The sequence below is a fragment of the Cydia pomonella genome, chromosome 12 (assembly GCF_033807575.1).
Source record: "Cydia pomonella isolate Wapato2018A chromosome 12, ilCydPomo1, whole genome shotgun sequence".
NCBI lineage: Eukaryota > Metazoa > Arthropoda > Insecta > Lepidoptera > Tortricidae > Cydia > Cydia pomonella.
The window spans coordinates 16,385,302-16,404,025 of NC_084714.1; the positions used below are offsets into that span (position 1 = coordinate 16,385,302).

Sequence of the window (18,724 nt, forward strand, 5' to 3'; positions counted from 1 at the left end):
CAATAAAATAAAGAGTGCCCATATGATATCATATGACACTAAAATTAATGTTGCTTGAAATTATATTGAAAGCTATCAAGATTATTCTAGTCTGCATTGAAACGCGCGTCGCGTTGCCGGCGCTCGCGTACCGAGCGCCAACGCCATCTATCGAGCGTTATTTCGTGAAATCGGAGAACGCTCCAAGGATTAAGGGCTCTTAAATAAACATGAAAAAGTATTGAAATGTTGTGGCATGAAAAAGGGGCCTAAAGGACCCGCGCGAACTCACCTTTTCATACAAACGTAGTGTCAATATCCAGGGAGGAAAATGGGGACTACGTTTGTATGCAGAAGCGGCCCTCCCCTTTCCTCTTAATTTATATACATCCCTAAATTCAGGACACTTCCAGAAATTTCGAGGTAGGTCGTATTCCAATTGTACTAATAGTGAACCATCTGACGCAACGAACCTTGATTCCGACTGTTGGGACATTATAGGAGATTAAATCACAGATAAGTACAAAGTTTCAAGTAAAAATATAATGTATTTTTTATTTACATCTATTGTAATATTATTGTGATAGCAAGGTACCTTATAAATATTTATAGGTCCTTAAATTAGTAATAATGTTTTGTGGCAAGAATTATCTACCTCTATTACTTCGAGCTTAAAATAATCAAGAAGAAAATTTAACAACTAAGTAGGAAGACGATCACATAATAAATGGTGCTACAGGTCTTAAAAACAATTAAAGTTATTCTTAAGGGCCTCCGCTAGCTGGCGCGGGTGCACGGAGCGGACGAGCGGGTTAACGAAAAATAGTATGAGCGACGCTAACTGAAGCGGACGCGTGCGGCGGATTTCACCTACAAATAGCACCCGCGTGCGTGCGCACGCGGCGGGCGTCCGCGTCAGCTAGCGTAGGCCCTAACAGATAACACATAGATCTATTCTCACGTAGGACTATTTAAATCGCGGATAGTTCAGTTGGGTTTGTTTACTATTTGGAATTGTTGTCGGGTGCTGATCCTAACGCATCAAGGGTGCCGTATCGTTGCTGTTGTCAGTGCGCCCGGCGAGAGTAACTTAACTTCGTAGTCGCGCACAGTGAAGTTGTAGTCGGGTGCAAGTAATCCTGATACGCGAGGAGCCCGTATCGTTGCTGTAGTGAGTGCGCCCGATGTTAGTATAGTTTGCAATAGTTAGTTGTGTTTATATGTGAAAACTTCGTAGTCGGGCACAGTGAAGTTGTAGTCGGGTACCAGTGATCCTGATAAGCCAGGAGCCCGTATCGTTGCTGTAGTGAATGCGCCTGGTGAAAGTATAGTTTGCTAAAGCCAGTTGTGTTTATAGTTGAAAACTTCGTAGTAGGGCACAGTGAAGTTGTAGTCGGGTGCCAGTGATCCTGATACGCCAGGAGCCCGTATCGTTGCTATAGTGAGTGCGCCCGATGTGAGTATAGTTTACAATAGTCAGTTGTGTTTATATGTGAAAACTTCGTAGTCGCGCACAGTGAAGTTGTAGTCGGGTGCAAGTGACCCCGACGCGTCAGGAGCCCCGTAAGAGTGGAGGTTGCTGTAGCTGTCGCTGTTGGCGTTGCAGTTGCTGGAGATGAGTAGGTCGGCGCCTGCGCCGAATATTGGCCCGCAACTGAAAAGAAGGCCAAGTGAAATTAAAATTTATTTATTTATAAGGTTAGGAACGAAGTTATGCTGCCCCAAACCGGAGTAGTTGACGAAAAATCGTTTCTCTATAAGATAGTTGGAAGAAAACACTCTCTGGACGACAAGGATACAGTTAACAATATACTTACTCCGGATGGTAACATAACGCCAAGGCCTTCTTCAGGAGCGGATGCTTAACAGGACTTTGCTCCGGGCAAAGGTTAGAGTGAACAGACAGACGCATTCAGCGGATAAGCATATGCCGGCGCCACCGTCCGCCCGCGTCACCTCACTAATACCACCGATCACTTCCAGCATACAACATATCTGAAAGGGTAGTAGTGAGTACTTACTCCGGATGGTAACACAACGCGAAGGCCTTCTTCAGCAGCGGGTGTTTGACGGGGCCCTGGCCCGGGCCCGCGGGCAGCGCGAACAGGAAGGCGCGCTCGGCGGGCAGGTAGCCGCCCGCGCCGCCGCCCGCCCACGCCGCCTCGCTGAAGCCGCCCACCACTTCGCCGCGGGACAGCTGGTACGGTCGTTGCATATGTGAGAAAGCCACATGGAGCAGCAGGGATGATGCACAGGTTGAATATTATAACAAAACCTAACCTGCTAGCATGAATTGTGTTCTCGCGCGCGACTCCATACATCTAGCGCGACTTTAAGTATGGACTCGCGCGCGAGAACGCAACTCAAGCTAGACGGTCTAGTAAATTAGATAGCAAATAAGTAATTTATCACAATAATGTGGATATTAAAGTAATATACGGAAATTAAAAAAAATACAGAACCTGACAGTTTCAAAATTAAAAGCTTTTTAAGTTCCAAAAATGAATAAATAAGAAAATGAATGAAATGAATGAAGTAAGGGTACAATTTGATTTCTTACATTTTATCTAATAAAATATTGTATAGCAACTACAGACCTGCCTTGACTCGTAATATCATGTTATTAAAAGTTAGATTTCAAATCTGACACGAACTATATTTCACCGACAAATTCGCAATTTTCTTGTTCTTCTACCTTCTAGATGGGCTCTCAGTGACCGTGACGTCACGATATCTAATCCATTTGTTAGGAGCGTTTCGAGAGTGAAGTCCGACTGTCGGACTTTGAAAACAGAATAAATAATACCTTACAAAAATGACACTTCCTATCAACTTCCTACAAAACCGAAGTTTGGCAGCGATTCAGGGACGAATCATGCTGTTACTTTCTAATGTATGACACTATCCCTTTTGGCTATTTAGATTTTGGGTTGTCAAAATGTGGTCGTGCAAGCAAAGGGACGTCAACTTGCGTCAACCCTAATAATTGCTCAGAGCAATACTGAGCCGAACGGAGCCGAGAATGACCGAAATAAGGAGTGTTGCCCACTGTTTTGACTATCATTTGTGACCTTTGTATTGCTTTAATACAATGGGTCCCATAAAGACATTTGATCCTCAAAACTAATATCACCTAAATCGGTTCACCTGTGTAAGCGTGTAGTGTAGAGCTACAGATAGGTAGGCAGTGTAATTTTCGTATTTATAATATTAGTTGGGAAGAGCAGGCCGCGTAGCCAACGTGCCAATCGTTAACGCTCCGTAGCGTAGCGATCTCCCTCTATCACTCTTCCATATAAGTGCGACAGTGACAGTTGCTTTTCGTTCGCAACGGAGCGTTAACGATTGACATGTTGGCTACGCGGGCAGTTGTATCTACGCGCCTTTCGACAGACAGGTCCCTACTTACACTAAATGTATCAAAGTGGAATTGCGTGCAATCCTTGTCTTTCTATATCTCCATCTAATCCTACAGAAAACGCAAATGCCCCGTGATAACATGTAACCCAATCACAACCCGGTTGAATTTTCATTTCAGCATATTGACAGTTCTCAATTGAACAAGACAAACCTTGCCACTTGCACGGTAGATATAGTCGGTCAAACAAGTTTATCCGTAAAAAAGCAACATTTTTTAAATTTGTTTTTTTTTTCTACTGACGGAAATGGATTGGCAGACTATAGCTTACCTGTACGAGAACTAAAACTGGTGCGACGTTATCGCATTGCTTGTGGAAAGCGCTCGCGCTGAAGCCGTGTACTGACGCGCGGAACAGTAGACGCCATACTTGTTTCCCGCTGCCGCACCTGCAAATAAATATCAGATTGAAATTATTGTAAGTGTACTTTACTGTACGTAACACATGTGAACGTGTTATAATTATAACTATTACACTTTCTAAAGCACTGATACTTATAATCATAATTAAAGTTGATAACACAACGTGCACAACAACATAACACATACACACACATTAAAATGCTGTTAATTCTTTTTTATATGTATAGGTACGAACTTAGATGCCCCACTGCGTGCAAATGGCAAGCCTGGTTCTGACTCGTTTCCTACCTTGCACACCTGCCCGCGTAGCCAACGTTCACGCTCCGTGGCGAACGAAACGCAACTGTCACAGTCGCACTAATATGGAAGAGTGATAGAGAGAGATGACTACGCTACGCTACAGCGCGTTAACGATTGTAACGTTGGATACGCGGCCTGACACCTTAGAGCAGAGATCACCAATTAATTTCTCCAAGGGGTCCGGTTCTTGAAATAAAATGATCATCGTGTGATCATCGCAGTCCGTTTCTACTTGATTTTATTAAATAAGCAAAAAAAGAAGTCAGCGGTTCGGATGCCTTGGTGACCTTAGGATGTGGAAGTAATTTCTCTTTTACTTTCGTTTGGTTGCCGGATTCAATTTTGTGTAACACTATTAGTTGTTGGCCACACTCGATCATCTAGCAACCAACCATTTAAAATAATCATATAAAGTTAAAGAGTGAATAACAGACATCCTAGTCTCACCAGTTATTGATGACAGCTTGATAGGCGCTCTTTTCTTGTTGCAGGATGACGGAGCCGGCGAACATGTTCACAGCTAGCCTGGAATTAAAAATATAGAACAGGGTGAGCTATCGATTAATAGCTTCTCATCTGAAGCGCCATTATTAAATACTTATTATTGCTTAGGTATATGCTAAAATGGATCTCTTTCCACAACAGCCGGTCATGCGTTGCTCTCATCTCACTTGTTGCAGGTCTTTTTTGGCTAAGTTCCCAGGTTCGTGGTCGCCACCCAAGATCCTTCATGCTGGCTATAACGATGGCAGTGATGGCACTAACAATGTTTTATGGAATTTTGAAGGTTCTGAATTTTTTTTTATTTTCGTTCTCGCAAAAAAACTCCGAGCATAGATCACTCGATTGCCCTTTGATTTGAGTAACTTTGAGCTTTCTTCTAAGTCCTTTTTAAATATTATTTATTTGTTTTTTAATATTTTTATAAAAATGCGTAACATTATTGTGTCTTACCTAGGTCTGGTGCGCGAGTCGTGCGTATGGTGATGAGGCGCGGTTAGAGCGGCTCGCCTGTAGCGCTCCAATGACAGCTCCATTGGTACTGCGCCGGTTGGTTCCACTTCTTCCGCGAACACGCAACTGTCTGAAACGATACATTTTAATATATGAAAACCGCAAGGCGAGACACATGCGTTCTTTGACTTGTGAAATATACATACCTAATAAACCATGTCGTACTGACCATAGCAATTTAGCAATGTAGTACCTAGGTACTACTGTACTAGTACAGTCAGCACCAAAACTAATGCATCAGCCTACACGTCAGAATATCTCTTTATACACCATACTCTAATACCTTGACTTGACGCATTCATTGCCAGCGCGAGCTACGCGCTACGTTCGTAGCCGATAACATGGGAAGCCCCATATATGTATAGCGAAAAGCGCCTTCGACCAGAGAATCCGCCTAGCGGTCGCCGGCAACAAAAAATATATGTCTATACTTACCTACTAGCGGCTTGGCAACCCGTGCCCGTGCATAAGTAGTAAGCCTATATAAAAGCTTAACAAATTACACTCAACGGATTTCATGCTGTTTTCACTTATCGATAAGTGAAAACAGCATGAAATCCGTTCAGTAGTTTTTGAGTTTATCGCGAACATACAGACAAACAAACGCTGCGGGGGACTTTGTTTTATAAGTAGTTATGTAGAACAACCCCCTTATTCATCCATCTGTGGGAGCTATGCGGGAGTTACTCGCAGAATGCGAGAGGTACGCCGGCCAGCACAATATGAGATACAATCCTGACAAGTCTGAGTTTATGCTTATGGAGGCGGCACATATGCCCATACACATACCTCCGCTACTACTTGATGGGGTTCCATTGCGTAGAGTACAGGAAGTTAAATATCTTGGCCATATTCTATTGTCTAGTTTAAAAGATCTGGAGGACGTAGAAAGGCAAAGGCGAGCCACTGCGGTACGCGCGAATATGTTGGCTAGAAGATTCGCCAAATGTAGCGACAGCGTAAAAAGGCAGCTGTTCCTCAGTTTTTGTACAAGCGTTTATACAGTGGAGCTATGGTCCGACTACACCTGCGCGGCGGTCAGAGACTTGCGTGTGTAGTACAACAACGCGTGGCGGGCGCTGTTCCGCCTGCCGCGCTGGTGCAGCGCGAGCGCCATGTTCGCGGAAGGGCGCGCGCCGGGCTGGGACGCGCTGCTGCGCGCGAGAAGCGCCACCGCCAGAAAGGCAATATACGGCTCCTCCAACACGCTACTGTCGGCGGTGAGAGAGTGGGACGCCAGCCCGCTGCACGAGCGCTGGAGGGGCTACCACAAGCCTATCGTGGCGGGCTCAGGGTAACCCGGGACGCAGGCCCTTATTAGAATTTTAATGTAATATAATATAATATATTGTTATGTAATGTAATTATGTGTAAATGTATAATGTATATGGAAAATTTCTGGATTAAATTTCATTCATTCATTCATTCATAAACGGTACTAAAGTCGATGCCGCTAATCATCGTTTGTCCCTTTCCATCATACCAATACGTCGGAAAGGGACAAACGATGATTTGCGGCATCGTAACTTTAGCACACGTTTATGAATAAGGGGGTTAGACTGTAACAGAAACATTAGAACTTAAACTGTGTAGAGATATTTTTCTACTTTGAAATGTATAGGTACTTTTGGCGTGTATACTTTTGGTTGACTGTATTAGTTACTAATAACAAAGCCCATAATTAAGGACCCCTAAAACTCAAATTCCGTTTTTCAGTAATGTCATACGTCACGCACCTATGAGCAGAAGTCGGACATGCGTCATAAGAGGCCCAAGGTGGTGACAAACTCGCGCGCGCTCCTCTTCTGTCCAGTGGGCGCAGGGCTGGGTGACACCCGCGCGTTGCTTCGCCCAGGCTAGCGCGCAGCGCCATACTTCCTCCTCTTCTAAACATAGCTGAAAGAGCAGTATCATATTATGAGATAAGTATATAAAACAAATAAAACTCTTCAATTTAAATACACATGATCAATCTGTCATTTTTAGTAGGTAGGTGTTTAGGATAGGACCAAACGAGCAAAGATCTTCGTATCAGCTTGGGCAAAAGTGCTCTCTATGTCCGGCTGTTCGACAGGCCGCTTTTCTCAACCGACTTTCGTAATATTTTCTTGAGAGTTCAATAATTACTATAGTACATGGATTTTTCGTAGATTCAGTTTAAGATTTTTTTCAGTGCCCCTGCCCGAAGCCCGTGCCCGTGCACGAGAGGACCCTTCGCCTACGCCTAGCTAGGCCACTGGGTTCACAATGACTACGTATTATGTAGGTATATGACAATATAATACTAACGGAGTCCGACGACAGGAGTTTTATGAGAGCGTCCTTGGGCAGGTTCAGGAACGCGTTGGTCTTCACGCAGTCGGCGGCGTGCTCGCCGATGAACGCTACACAGCGCTCCAGGAACGAAGTGGCGCTTTTACCACCTACAAAGTTAAATCGGGTTTTTGCTAAGAAATACTAAGGCGCCTTGCAGTGCAAAATATTATAGCCTTTACAGCTGGCTTAACAACTTAGATGGTGCTGTATGGCTTACAATTAACAATGTTTTCACTTTACATACATGGGTGCTATAAACAAAGGAATATTTGTTTATGGCACCCGTGGGTAAAATGTGCCAGTAGCATAATCAGTATATTCACATATTTTAAAAATCATGTACAGTCAGTGTCAAATACTTTGTAGCAGTCATGGTGTCCAAATAGTTCGGTACACCATACTAAATATATGGTGTACCGAACTATTTGGCTACTTTGGTTGCTACAAAATATTTGACGCTGACTGTACAGTGATGATTAATGCTCATAGAATGTTATAATATTAGCTTGGAGGATTTAACAACTGGAGACACCTTGTCTGTAATTTTCTGTACATAAGTCTGCCAGTTTTTTTGGGAGAGGAGCACGTCAAATTTATGCTTATTCATATGTAACATACAAATAGCCATGTCAGATAAACATCAGTCCATACAATACATATGACTATTGGCTGAGGTTTTCAACTGGAGTCACCTTTAAGAGCTTACGAGGAGTAAGCTCTTAAAGGTGACTCCAGTTGTTAAATCCTCCAAGATTATTAGCCTTTATAGGACTACCTACCATGACCATGATTTAATTTTGTAATTCACTATACTAAATTTTGCAAAAGTCCCTAGACTGTGTTATAAAAACATCTAAATATATAAACTAATATTTATAAAACAAAATAACCTTATTTCCCCATGAAATGTTACTGCACATAGTACAAAGAATTTGTATGACATACATCTTTTCTTTTTATCAACTAAAACGTCTCCAAACTACAAGCTTGGCCTCAAAAAAGTCAATTATGATACATCAGACCTATATTGGCTTATTTAATGAACTCGAGTAGAAACAGAATGTAATGGGTATTTTATATTAAAAACAGGACCCCTGAAGAAACTAACTGGTGACCTCTGGCCTATGCTTATTCTTTGGATTAAGTTCCCAAGCAGACTCTAGGCTCCTTAGGATGCAGCTAGTTAAGTGCGAGATATCACTCGAAAAGTGAAAACAGTTTTTTTTTAATGTTCACCTAGTTTACTGCAACCCAAAAGTTGTCTCTAGTGATTAGACCTCCCGCTAACTGCTGCTCCTTTTAAAAGTAAATCTAATCTAATCATCTGAAGTAGGTATCTAATTAAACTTTTGCTATTAAATATTGTACATTGTTATCTGCTAAAACACGTTCCCTCAAGTTAACTATTTTTGTTTTTTCTTTGTTAAAATGATTCTGCAAACTAGGACAGAGGACGGAAATAAAAAGCAATGTTACTTAGGTCTTAAATTTAATGAACATAATCCATATTGGTATGCCACTTGATCTTACAAGGTAAAGGGTTCAATTACTTAAAATATAGACACGGCGACGCACTTAACACCCAAGGAATGCTTGTCCTTTGCACTTGTATTCACTAGTAGCTTATAAAATAACATAACCTAGAATCACACAGTGGCGTTAGGATTGACGTTTTGGATAAGTGTAATATTGTCTCCTTTCATCATAATTCTCCCGATTTGCTTTCTATTTTTGGTCTTCATGTGCACTTCCTCAGCCTCGTCCAAGACAATGTTCATGTATTCGTCGAAGCCTACAATGTGGCCCTCGATCCGGAGATTTACGTTCTCGTACAACCAAATTTGCACTCGGCTTCTGTTCTGCAAATATCTGAAGATAAGGTTGATGGGCTGAACCATCACCTTCTGGACTTTCGGCGGGCCTTTATATGCCATGTTTTATTTGGTATTCTCTTGCAAGTTAAAATAATAATTTTACAAGCGAACGGCGGTAAACCCGGCTTGGCGCTGTCACGAAACGAAGCCAAAATATGCCATAGACAAACAAGACAAGATGGCCGACTAGTGATGCGCGCGGCCAGTGTGTTATGGGGTTACCGGTTTTAGGCCGTTAGGCTTGTTCGACACTTAATTACACGTTCCAGATAGAATTGTGTAAAACCATCTAGATATTAAATTGTGTAAAATAGGTAGGATAGTGAGGGAAAGAACATTAGCAATGCGACAAAATTTGAAACAAGTTTTAACATTCCTGTCAACATATGAAAAACAACCTACGTAATTTGGTCGGCTTATTTGAAAATATGAGACTGACAAGGACAAACAAAAAAGCGCTTTCTCTGCTACTCCTACTGAAAGTTCCATAAGAGCATCTCGTTCGGTCATCTCCCGGCTCTACCATTAAGTTTATTACTTTACAGTACATATGGGGCTACTTTATAGCACTAGTGCGAGAAGTAGCATATTAATATTACGTTACTGTGTCGAACATTTAAAGGGCCATATGTACTGTAAAACGTTGTACGATACATGTGCGAATAGGTAATTCGCAACTCGTGTCGATTTAAAACACTCCCTTCGGTCGTGTTTTAATTTATCGCCACTCGTTTCGAATTTCCTATTTTTCGCACTTGTATCGTAATGTACTATATTGTACCTCTATGGTAATTTTTTTTTTCTAATTTTTGTGATAACAATTTTGTCAGGTTTTGATAAAATTTGGTGGATAGATGGAGTTCTCTATTTTGTTACGTTTTGTACATACTTATAATAAACGCAATTTCACCGTATGTCCTAAAAAATCTTCCACTGATTTACGTATAGAATTTATAACAATAATAAACATTTTTTGTACTAAATTGATATTTCGTGAGTATTCCGACCAGAATGGGAGATTCTTACACCAAATTTTATCAAAAACTGACAAAAAAATGAAACTACAAAAAATCGGTCGAAAAACATGGTTTCTTAGAGAATGTGAAGATTTGGAAGCAACAAATAGTTTCGTGTATCAAAATTTATTTGTAGCTATGTGACGTAAAAATGATTCATAGGATATGCGTCATGCGTCAAAATATTCTCAGAAATCATAAAAAACAAATGGCAATGTTAATTAAGCAAAAAGTGTGCGATGGCCGGGAATCGAACCCGGATCAACTGCTTGGAAGGCAACTATGCTGACCATTACACCACCATCGCAACTGACTTAGCTGTTGAAATTTAATATTAACAGGAGTACTGTAGATTACCTGGACGATCTTGAATATCCATAGCAGCTGCTAGCAAAGTGCAGGCGCTTTCCACGCTCAAAGTAGAGGTAACATGGTCTTCACACGCCGCGCGGAGGTCTTCTACGCCTAAATCCGCTGACAACGTCATCATTTCAAATACGCCTGAATCTTGAAGTAGTAGCTAAAAGAAGAGGACACATGTTATTAGAATTATTCTTCTAAGATAGTTCCTAGTTTACAAGCATAATTTGATACTACATAAAACCAGCTTTGATTTAAGCGCCATCTGTTGCGCTCTAAATAAAAGTGATAATGTTGACTGTCAGAGTAACCAATTGTATTCGTTTTGCCTCTCGACGTTAGATGGCAGATTATACGTGAACTCCTACTTTGTTCTACTATTTGTCAACAGATAGCGCTGTTATCAGCACGCCAGAATTCTTTAATGATAATATTGATAAACCGCCTCTGTCGGCATGGCAAGGTTTTATTATCCATCCAGGTTTCATTATTCATCCATTCTGGATGCGGATCGCGGTATTAAAAGGGAATACCTGGGGCGCTAGGTAGGTTGGTGGCCGATCTAACGGTGATGCTGTTGAAGCGGCGCGATCTCCAAGCCGATACCTACTCGTGCCGGAGACCAAGCCTCATTTTGTATCGCTGCACCATTAAGTTAGTAAGTATTGATAAACCTGCTGATTGTAATTTTATTTTATCTATAAAAAAGGAATAACACATTCATGAATTAATTTCACTTATACCTTGCCGGTGTAGACGTATTGTATGAACAGTCTGAAGGTTTCAGGCTGTACGTGTGGCATGCGAACTGGTACGGGCGCGCCGACAGATGGCGTCACCGTGCAGCCCGGGATGCGGCATACTTCGCCTCGCTTCGTATTTTGGAAACTCTTGCATCTGAAACAAATAAAAACCTTACTTAATTAAATTTGTATAGTTAGTAGCTATTTAAAGCCACCGCACAAATCTTATTGAAATGAACAGCTTAAATTTTAAATATATATATTTTTTATATCCTCTACAGTTGAATGGACTTTGGCAGAATCGAAAAAATCTTGAAGTCGGTTAAAAAACTACATACACAAGGGCAGTTGGACAACAGAGTAGAGTAGCTACCTACTTTCATCAATCACTGTGTACCCCATAGCTTAATATGGTTATATAAAAGAAAGTTTGGAAGGTAGCAAAGTTGTGCTGACAATAACTAAGAACACTTTATCATCCGATCGCTATTGTCGGCGTAATTTACTGCAAAACTTGCGAAACTTGTCAAATAGCTGGCAAAACGCTTCTGACCTCAACTGTATCTTATCTTTTGACGCTTGGAGACCGTTTAGAATTTACATCTTGACTTGACGACGCTTGGAGAAATTTTAGTCATCAATTTATCATAAGTAGATACTTGATGGTTTGTGCAAAAGAAGTTTTTTTTTTAAATATAAGACTTAATTAAGGGGAAAGGAAAGGGGATGACCGCTTCTCCATACAAACTCTCTGGATATATAAAAAAAAAAAACAAATTGTGTCAAAATATTTTTAATTATGTTAATATCCAGAGAGGCAAATGGGGACTAAGTTTGTATGGAAAGGTGATTTCGGGGCGCTTATCCACTTTTTGCCGTAAGGGGGTTACAGTTTTATCGATTTCTGGTAGGTAATGCTCCCGGTACTTAGTTTGTATGTCGAGAATCGGGAATTATCGGTTCCTGTACTGTATTTGCATATAAACCAGTACTGGGAGCCCGAGAGCACTCCGTAATTTCTAAGCGGATAAAGACACGGGCGGACGTTCTCTTGTGTTTAGCCGGTCTTGGGACGGATATAAAGTATCCAAGTTAGGTAAGCATCTATTGTGTTGAATTTTGATGAGAAATCATAAAGTAACAAAATTAATAGCCAGTCGAGTGGCACGGCAAGTTGCAAGTTAGCAAGCAACAGCACTCTCGCTAAATATATTAGTCTTGCAGCGGTGATGGGAGTTTCCGATAATTATCGTATCTTGGCAAGTTGGCAGAGGGGATACCTGTAAAGTTCGAATTATCGATCACAGCGTTATCGTAAAAAGTGTAATATTTTAAATATCTGCATCTTTCATGCAACCGACTGTTTAAGCGTCTACTTTCATATAAGGTAGGTAACAAACATACATAATACCACATCCATATACAAAGTTCGATTAAATTATAATTTGTCATAATTTTGTTAGTCAATGCACCTTGTATTGAAAACGCACCAAATGATCACTATAAATAAGTCGAAATAAATCTCGTTAGCATAATATATCTAAGTGGGTCAAACATATTTTACAAAAAGGACTTTTCTGTGGACTATTCAAGTATATGTAATTTTTTTGAGTCTCAAGTACTGAAGATTGTATCACGTCTGAAAAAGGTGCAGCGTATTTTTTTTATTAGACTCTCTTAATTTTGCGATGTTTATAGTAAAGAGGCGAACAAGTTAACCATGCAATAAAATGTGTATGAACCGTGTGGAAATTGATCTATATTCATAGTATTCAACTACGTTCGCCGTTAAGGTTCCACTTGGTTCCACTACACACCAACTCAGCAACTACACACCTATTCAAATGAGTTACGTATTTATTCGCGACGCCAGCGCCGCCCCGTGCATGTTTGCTCTGATTGCATCTCCAAGTGTTAAAAAGAGATTAAAAACCCTTTACCTACGAGGCGCTTAATGCCTTTTATGTTGGGGCACGTAAATTCAATTCCACACCAAACACGACTCTAATCTGTTTTATTGGTTGGCAGTTCCGATGTTAGTTGGTATTAGTTGATCAGGCTATGGCGGACTAAATTGTGATTGTTTCTAACAATGTCGGTCATAATCAATGTACCAGTCAGAGTATGACTTAAAATTATACTCAAATTATTAGATATTATTAGGTGAAAATAAACAATAATAAAAAAGAGAAGCATGATATTAAATAAAGGGAGATAGAAAACTCAATAAATAATCCATTAACCTGTTTTAATTAGCACAAACCTATAGCTAAATCTATGCAATGTAGGTCAGAGCAATTAAAGCGATCAAAGGACCTCGCCAAATGTCCATCGATCTTCAAAAGATTTGGAAATTATGTCGATAATTCCCAAATCGGGAACATCGATACAATTACCCTAGAAAATGCGTCAATTTTCCCCAAAATGGAACTCTGATTGGTCCGTTGTTGCCTAAATCTACTTAAAAACAAATGTTTATTGAAACAAAGTTGTTGAGAGCCGCCCAATGAGATTACGAAGGGTCTGAGAGTAAGTAATTAATTTATTGGTCCGTATTCGTTTAATCACTTGTGGTGATTGATTAAGGAATTTTTGCGGATGCCATCAATCTTGGTGGCGGTGGCGGAGGAATTTGCCGAATTTGTCAACAACTGAAAGGTATTTTGTCTCGGGCGTGTGTAAAAATAATGAAAACAAAAGTTATACCTATATATACATTAAGTATCACGGGACCGCGGCGTCATTTCATCGCTCGGTTTTTTGTACCTACCTAAATGATAATAATATTGCAAGACGAAAGACTACTATAGAACGAGACGAAGTTGAGTTTTGTAAAAACAGGCCCGAGAATGTAAAGATGCAAGTACCATTGCACACCCTTTTTTTTCTAAACAACAGCAAACAAAATGATAAAGAATATCGAAAAAGTACCTATATAAGTGTAAATCAATTTGGTTTGGCCCGTGGGGTCCGAATGCATCTACACTATATAAGGAATTAGCCAAAAAAATAGAAGACGCTACCGGTGATCGTAGAGCTGGCAGCTTCCTCGCACAGAGAATAAGTATTGCGATACAACGAGGAAATGCTGCCAGCATCTACGGCACCATGCCGCAGGGGGATAGTTTTTAATTATTTATTTTAAGATTAGTTTTATTTATTTTTAGATTTAGATTTTAAGTTTTATATGTATTATGTTGATGTTATTCCCAAATACGCGATAATCCAAATTTAACCGTGGTTGAGTAAAATATTTGGTTTGTATATATATCTTTGCCTCGAAGTTAGCATAAAAAATCAACAGTTGTACTATGTTGTATGAATATCCATAAGATGATTGCTACGCAGGTATTAGGATCCTATAGACAAGCGCCGGCTCACTCCCACGCGCCGCGCTTCTAAAGTGAAGAATAAGCTTTTCGAATCTAACAACGTAACGGTAATTTTTCTATGAAATCCCATTTTGGGAGAAAACGCTTTCCACTAACTAAATCCTTGATTTTGATGTCGATTGCTTCAACATAATATATTCTAGGTTTATAGGTTTCGCTTGATTTTATATTTGTTTTGATAATTTTGAAAAATAACATACTAAAAAATCATGGATGATGAAAAATATTTTAAACTGGAAAAACGTTTTCTCTTTTTGTATTGACGATCACGTGGTATACCTACTTCCCTCTTAAATATCACTGGCAGTCATTTAATTGACAAAGTGCTCGACTAGAAAATAAATAAGTATAAAAATAAAATACATGCCTGATATTCTTCATTAAACTTAATTTCATTTTTCCAATAAATATATTTATTGGAAAAATTTGCGCTTTCATTAATTGCGCTTAACTTCGATTTATTTTTGAATATTGAATACCTGAAATCTTGACTAAAATTATGCTTTGCTCCATTAAAATGGCTTTAGCCGTAGAACTATGTAAAACCATCTTAAAGATAAATGTATCCTAATAATTAATTAACATAATCGCGAAACGCCCGCCATGATCGGATATTAATCAAAATGGCGGAGCCAGATGGTGCTAATGGACTGAACCAAGGAATTACAAAGTAAAATGTACAACTGGAAAGCGCCTTTTAGAGAAAATATACTGAAATAATACCCCGACGCCCTGAGGCCTGATGTACCTATGTAAAATATTACGAGCAGGACGCCTTGTCACTTTTATTTTCGTATATGACCTGTATTTCAGTTTATAATTTATCTTCAAATAAAACAATTAAAAAATAATTATTATAGGTACAGCTATATGGTATGCATGTTAAGGCACATACGTCAACTACGTTAAAATAACTGCAATCTTTTTCTTACATTTTAAGTCTCTAATTGCTTAGCGCCACTTGCTCCAGCCAGGGTTAAGCTACTAACCCGAGGTTAACTGGTTAAACCTGGAGATACCGTGGTTACCAGTACAATATAAAACTGGGTTAACGGTTAATCCCGGGTTGGCTAACCCTGGCTGGCGCAAGTAGTATTTATTACGAACTTGTAGGTTTTTTAATGGAGTTTTAGGGTAAAATTTGTACACCAATAAAAAGTTTTCAGTCCCTAGATCTATGTCATTGAATCCTTTTTGTCAACTCAAGACATCGAGCTACTGAAACGAAGAACGCAGTAAGGATGTATAAAGTTTATTGGTAGTTAGGATCTTCTGTCTCACGTTACGGGCTTGCTGAATCACGGTTGTGAAAGTGACAGAAAAGGGTAAGGATTCTACTCGGAGGTGTGATAAATGATGTGGGCAGCGGTTGTCACCCTCGAGGCGTTTTTAGGTTTTAGCAAAGAGTGCCGTTTTTTATCATTTTTGAGAGGCAGCTTTTTTATGAAAATGAGAAGGCAAACAAAACAGGCCATCTATACAGGTACCTAAAACATTCTACTTGATCCCGCAATCTTCCGATACCTAATATAAATGCAAAAAGGATTAAAATCATACACACAGTAAATTATATAAATATGTCAAGAATCATGGCAAAAAGGACGTTCCTAGGTTACTTATTCGATATTAACTATTTTTAATTCAGTCATCATTACCAATTGTCAATATATCAGGTCAAGAAACAGCACACAGCCCGATTCGAAAAATGAAATACGATAACGATAAGTTCTGGTTTAGATAAGTTCTCATTTAGATATCGTTGTCGTTTAATTGACAGAAGTAGCTCGATTCGAGCAACCAATGTCACTTTGACGTTAGAAATATCGTAGATTAGATAGATACATCTTATTGGGATCACAGTGGAATCGAAATAAACGTCAATTTTGACATGTCGTTTAGTTATAGATCTTTTAAAGATCTTAAACGTGTCTTAATCATTCTTCGAATCGGGCAGACAGTCATTAAACATACTTCTAAGCCGTCGACATATGTCTACGACATTCTATAATTGGCCGACTCCTCAATTCGAAACCGACGTATTAATACAAATATTCGTATTAATCGACGTATTAATACAACAAATACGGCTTTATGATTCAAAAATAGTAGCCCATTTACTAATATAGTCTGGCAAACACAATTTGTCAGTCAGTAAGAACAAAGAAAATTATACTCATCCCTTTCTTTTGGGGGATAGTCAGGTTCTGGTACAAGGGTAAAACAAAGACAGTATTATTCTCTCTGTCTATGTTTGAAATGAGATAGAACTGGGCCAAACTAGTGGCAGTCATGGAAAAAAGACTAGCAAATCTTGGAAACTTCAATAGCATAAGTGCTCTTTTTGCTTGAACTGTGAAGTCTCTCGCCCAGTTCAGAGGGCCTACCGCAAACACCGAATTCGCAAATTGCGGGCATCTTTCTCTTTTACTCAAATTAAGGCGTAACTAGTGACAGAGAAAGTTGGTCGCAATTTGCGAATTTCGGTGTTCGCGGTAGGCCCTTAGACTTTCCTGACATATGTAATTGAATTAGGTTGTCTTCGGAAGCTTAATTGATGGGATTTTTGATGTCACATGGCGATTGATGAGATCGAAATCGTTAGGAGGGACGACACGTATCCGGATAGTTGACCGAAATACGGGAAAATCTGAAAACATCCATTAGACATTGTATCTATCAGTAGGTATTAAGAGTAATGGGGACGACCGCTTTTCGTAGTTTCTTAGCGAAAAACAATTTCAATACAATTTTTTAAATACTCTTATAATATTAAAAAAAAGTCTAAAATAATCAAACCAAGGGACATAGCTGTGGTTTATGTTAATATAAATCAAATTGCATAAACATATTTTCAATAAAGTTAACATACAAAGAGGAAAATGGGGACTACGTTTGTATGGAAAGGCGGATTCGGGGCGGTCGTCCACTTTTGTCTTAATAGCCCTCCTAAATCTCCTAATACAATTTTACTAATTTTAAACATGTAACATGTAAGTGTTTATTTTATAGCAATTACTTTGCGAATTAATACGCTGAGCGTCATTAACATTTATTTTGTTTTGTGTAGCAGTTTTCAACTGCAACTATTTACCCAACAGTCTGAAATTTCCATTTCCTTTCGTTCCAGATTCAAAAGACTAATCTAATTCAACTAACCCAAATACCGAATCAGCGCGCATTCAAACGGCCAATCAGCGCGTTTTTGCGACACCGAACCGCCAATCAGAGCTAACGACGCTCAATGTGCGCTAATTCCAAATTTGATGTAGAACTGCAAGATCGTTTGGAATTGCAGCGGCGTAATTTGTAGCCACCGGGGGCTCTGTTCGACATTAAAAATCATGTCACCACGGTATTCAGGGGGCATAGGGTGTTTGGGATTGGGATGGGGAAGTTATTTGGCACATGACAACGCGCATAGACCGTAAAGACGCATGACCCATTGAAATTACATATAAATAAAATCCGGTAATAATATTAGGGCTTGTTGTGTGTGTAGTGTATCAATCGTATATCGACAAACGCCAAACAAAAAGAAAGAATTAAGGACAAAGTAACGTTTTTGTTTGAAGAAACGTCACTTTTGACACTGACATATCCGATCCATATCGTATCTAGACCTATACTCTGTATCTTTTTGTATTTAAAAAAAGGTAAACAAAATCTACCCTCAAATGGCTCCTTAAGCCAGTTGAGGGTAGATGAAAACATTACATGATCAAATAATGTAGGTTTAAAGTAAGGTCGTTCAGTGACAGATCCAGGCGGTTTTGTATTTGGTTGGTTAACCAATAAATGTTATAACTACCCGAAAATTTACAAATTGTTTGTTTACTTTTATTTAAATACCAGAGTACCAGAGAAAACCGTAAGTACCTATCCCGATGACCGATGCTATGAAAAGTCACGTAACTATTTCCATAGGTACATTGTTTTTTATCAGCCCCTG

The 18,724-nt window shown here is 39.6% G+C and overlaps 2 protein-coding genes and 1 non-coding gene across 3 annotated transcripts in view; all 3 read right to left on the bottom strand.

Annotated features, from left to right (window-relative positions):
* Positions 1 to 507: 507 nt before the first annotated feature.
* LOC133523734 (uncharacterized) overlaps positions 508 to 18,724 on the bottom strand; it is a 38,201-nt gene continuing 19,984 nt past the window's right edge. Inside the window, exons 2-10 of the mRNA XM_061859425.1 lie at positions 11,384 to 11,537; positions 10,638 to 10,800; positions 7,364 to 7,497; positions 6,811 to 6,970; positions 5,015 to 5,144; positions 4,508 to 4,585; positions 3,669 to 3,786; positions 2,001 to 2,176; positions 508 to 1,633 (exon numbers count right to left, since the gene is read on the bottom strand). Coding sequence (XP_061715409.1) covers positions 1,456 to 1,633; positions 2,001 to 2,176; positions 3,669 to 3,786; positions 4,508 to 4,585; positions 5,015 to 5,144; positions 6,811 to 6,970; positions 7,364 to 7,497; positions 10,638 to 10,800; positions 11,384 to 11,537 — 1,291 coding nt within the window. The 3' untranslated portion in view covers positions 508 to 1,455. The remainder of the gene's footprint in view (positions 1,634 to 2,000; positions 2,177 to 3,668; positions 3,787 to 4,507; positions 4,586 to 5,014; positions 5,145 to 6,810; positions 6,971 to 7,363; positions 7,498 to 10,637; positions 10,801 to 11,383; positions 11,538 to 18,724) is intronic.
* Positions 8,863 to 9,426, bottom strand: LOC133523736 (probable small nuclear ribonucleoprotein E). Its single transcript, XM_061859429.1, has one exon. It carries the CDS (start codon positions 9,322 to 9,324, stop codon positions 9,037 to 9,039), a length of 288 nt encoding a protein of 95 aa, XP_061715413.1. The 5' UTR covers positions 9,325 to 9,426; the 3' UTR covers positions 8,863 to 9,036.
* Positions 10,516 to 10,587, bottom strand: Trnag-ucc (transfer RNA glycine (anticodon UCC)). Its single transcript has one exon. It is a non-coding gene; the product is annotated as a tRNA-Gly (tRNA).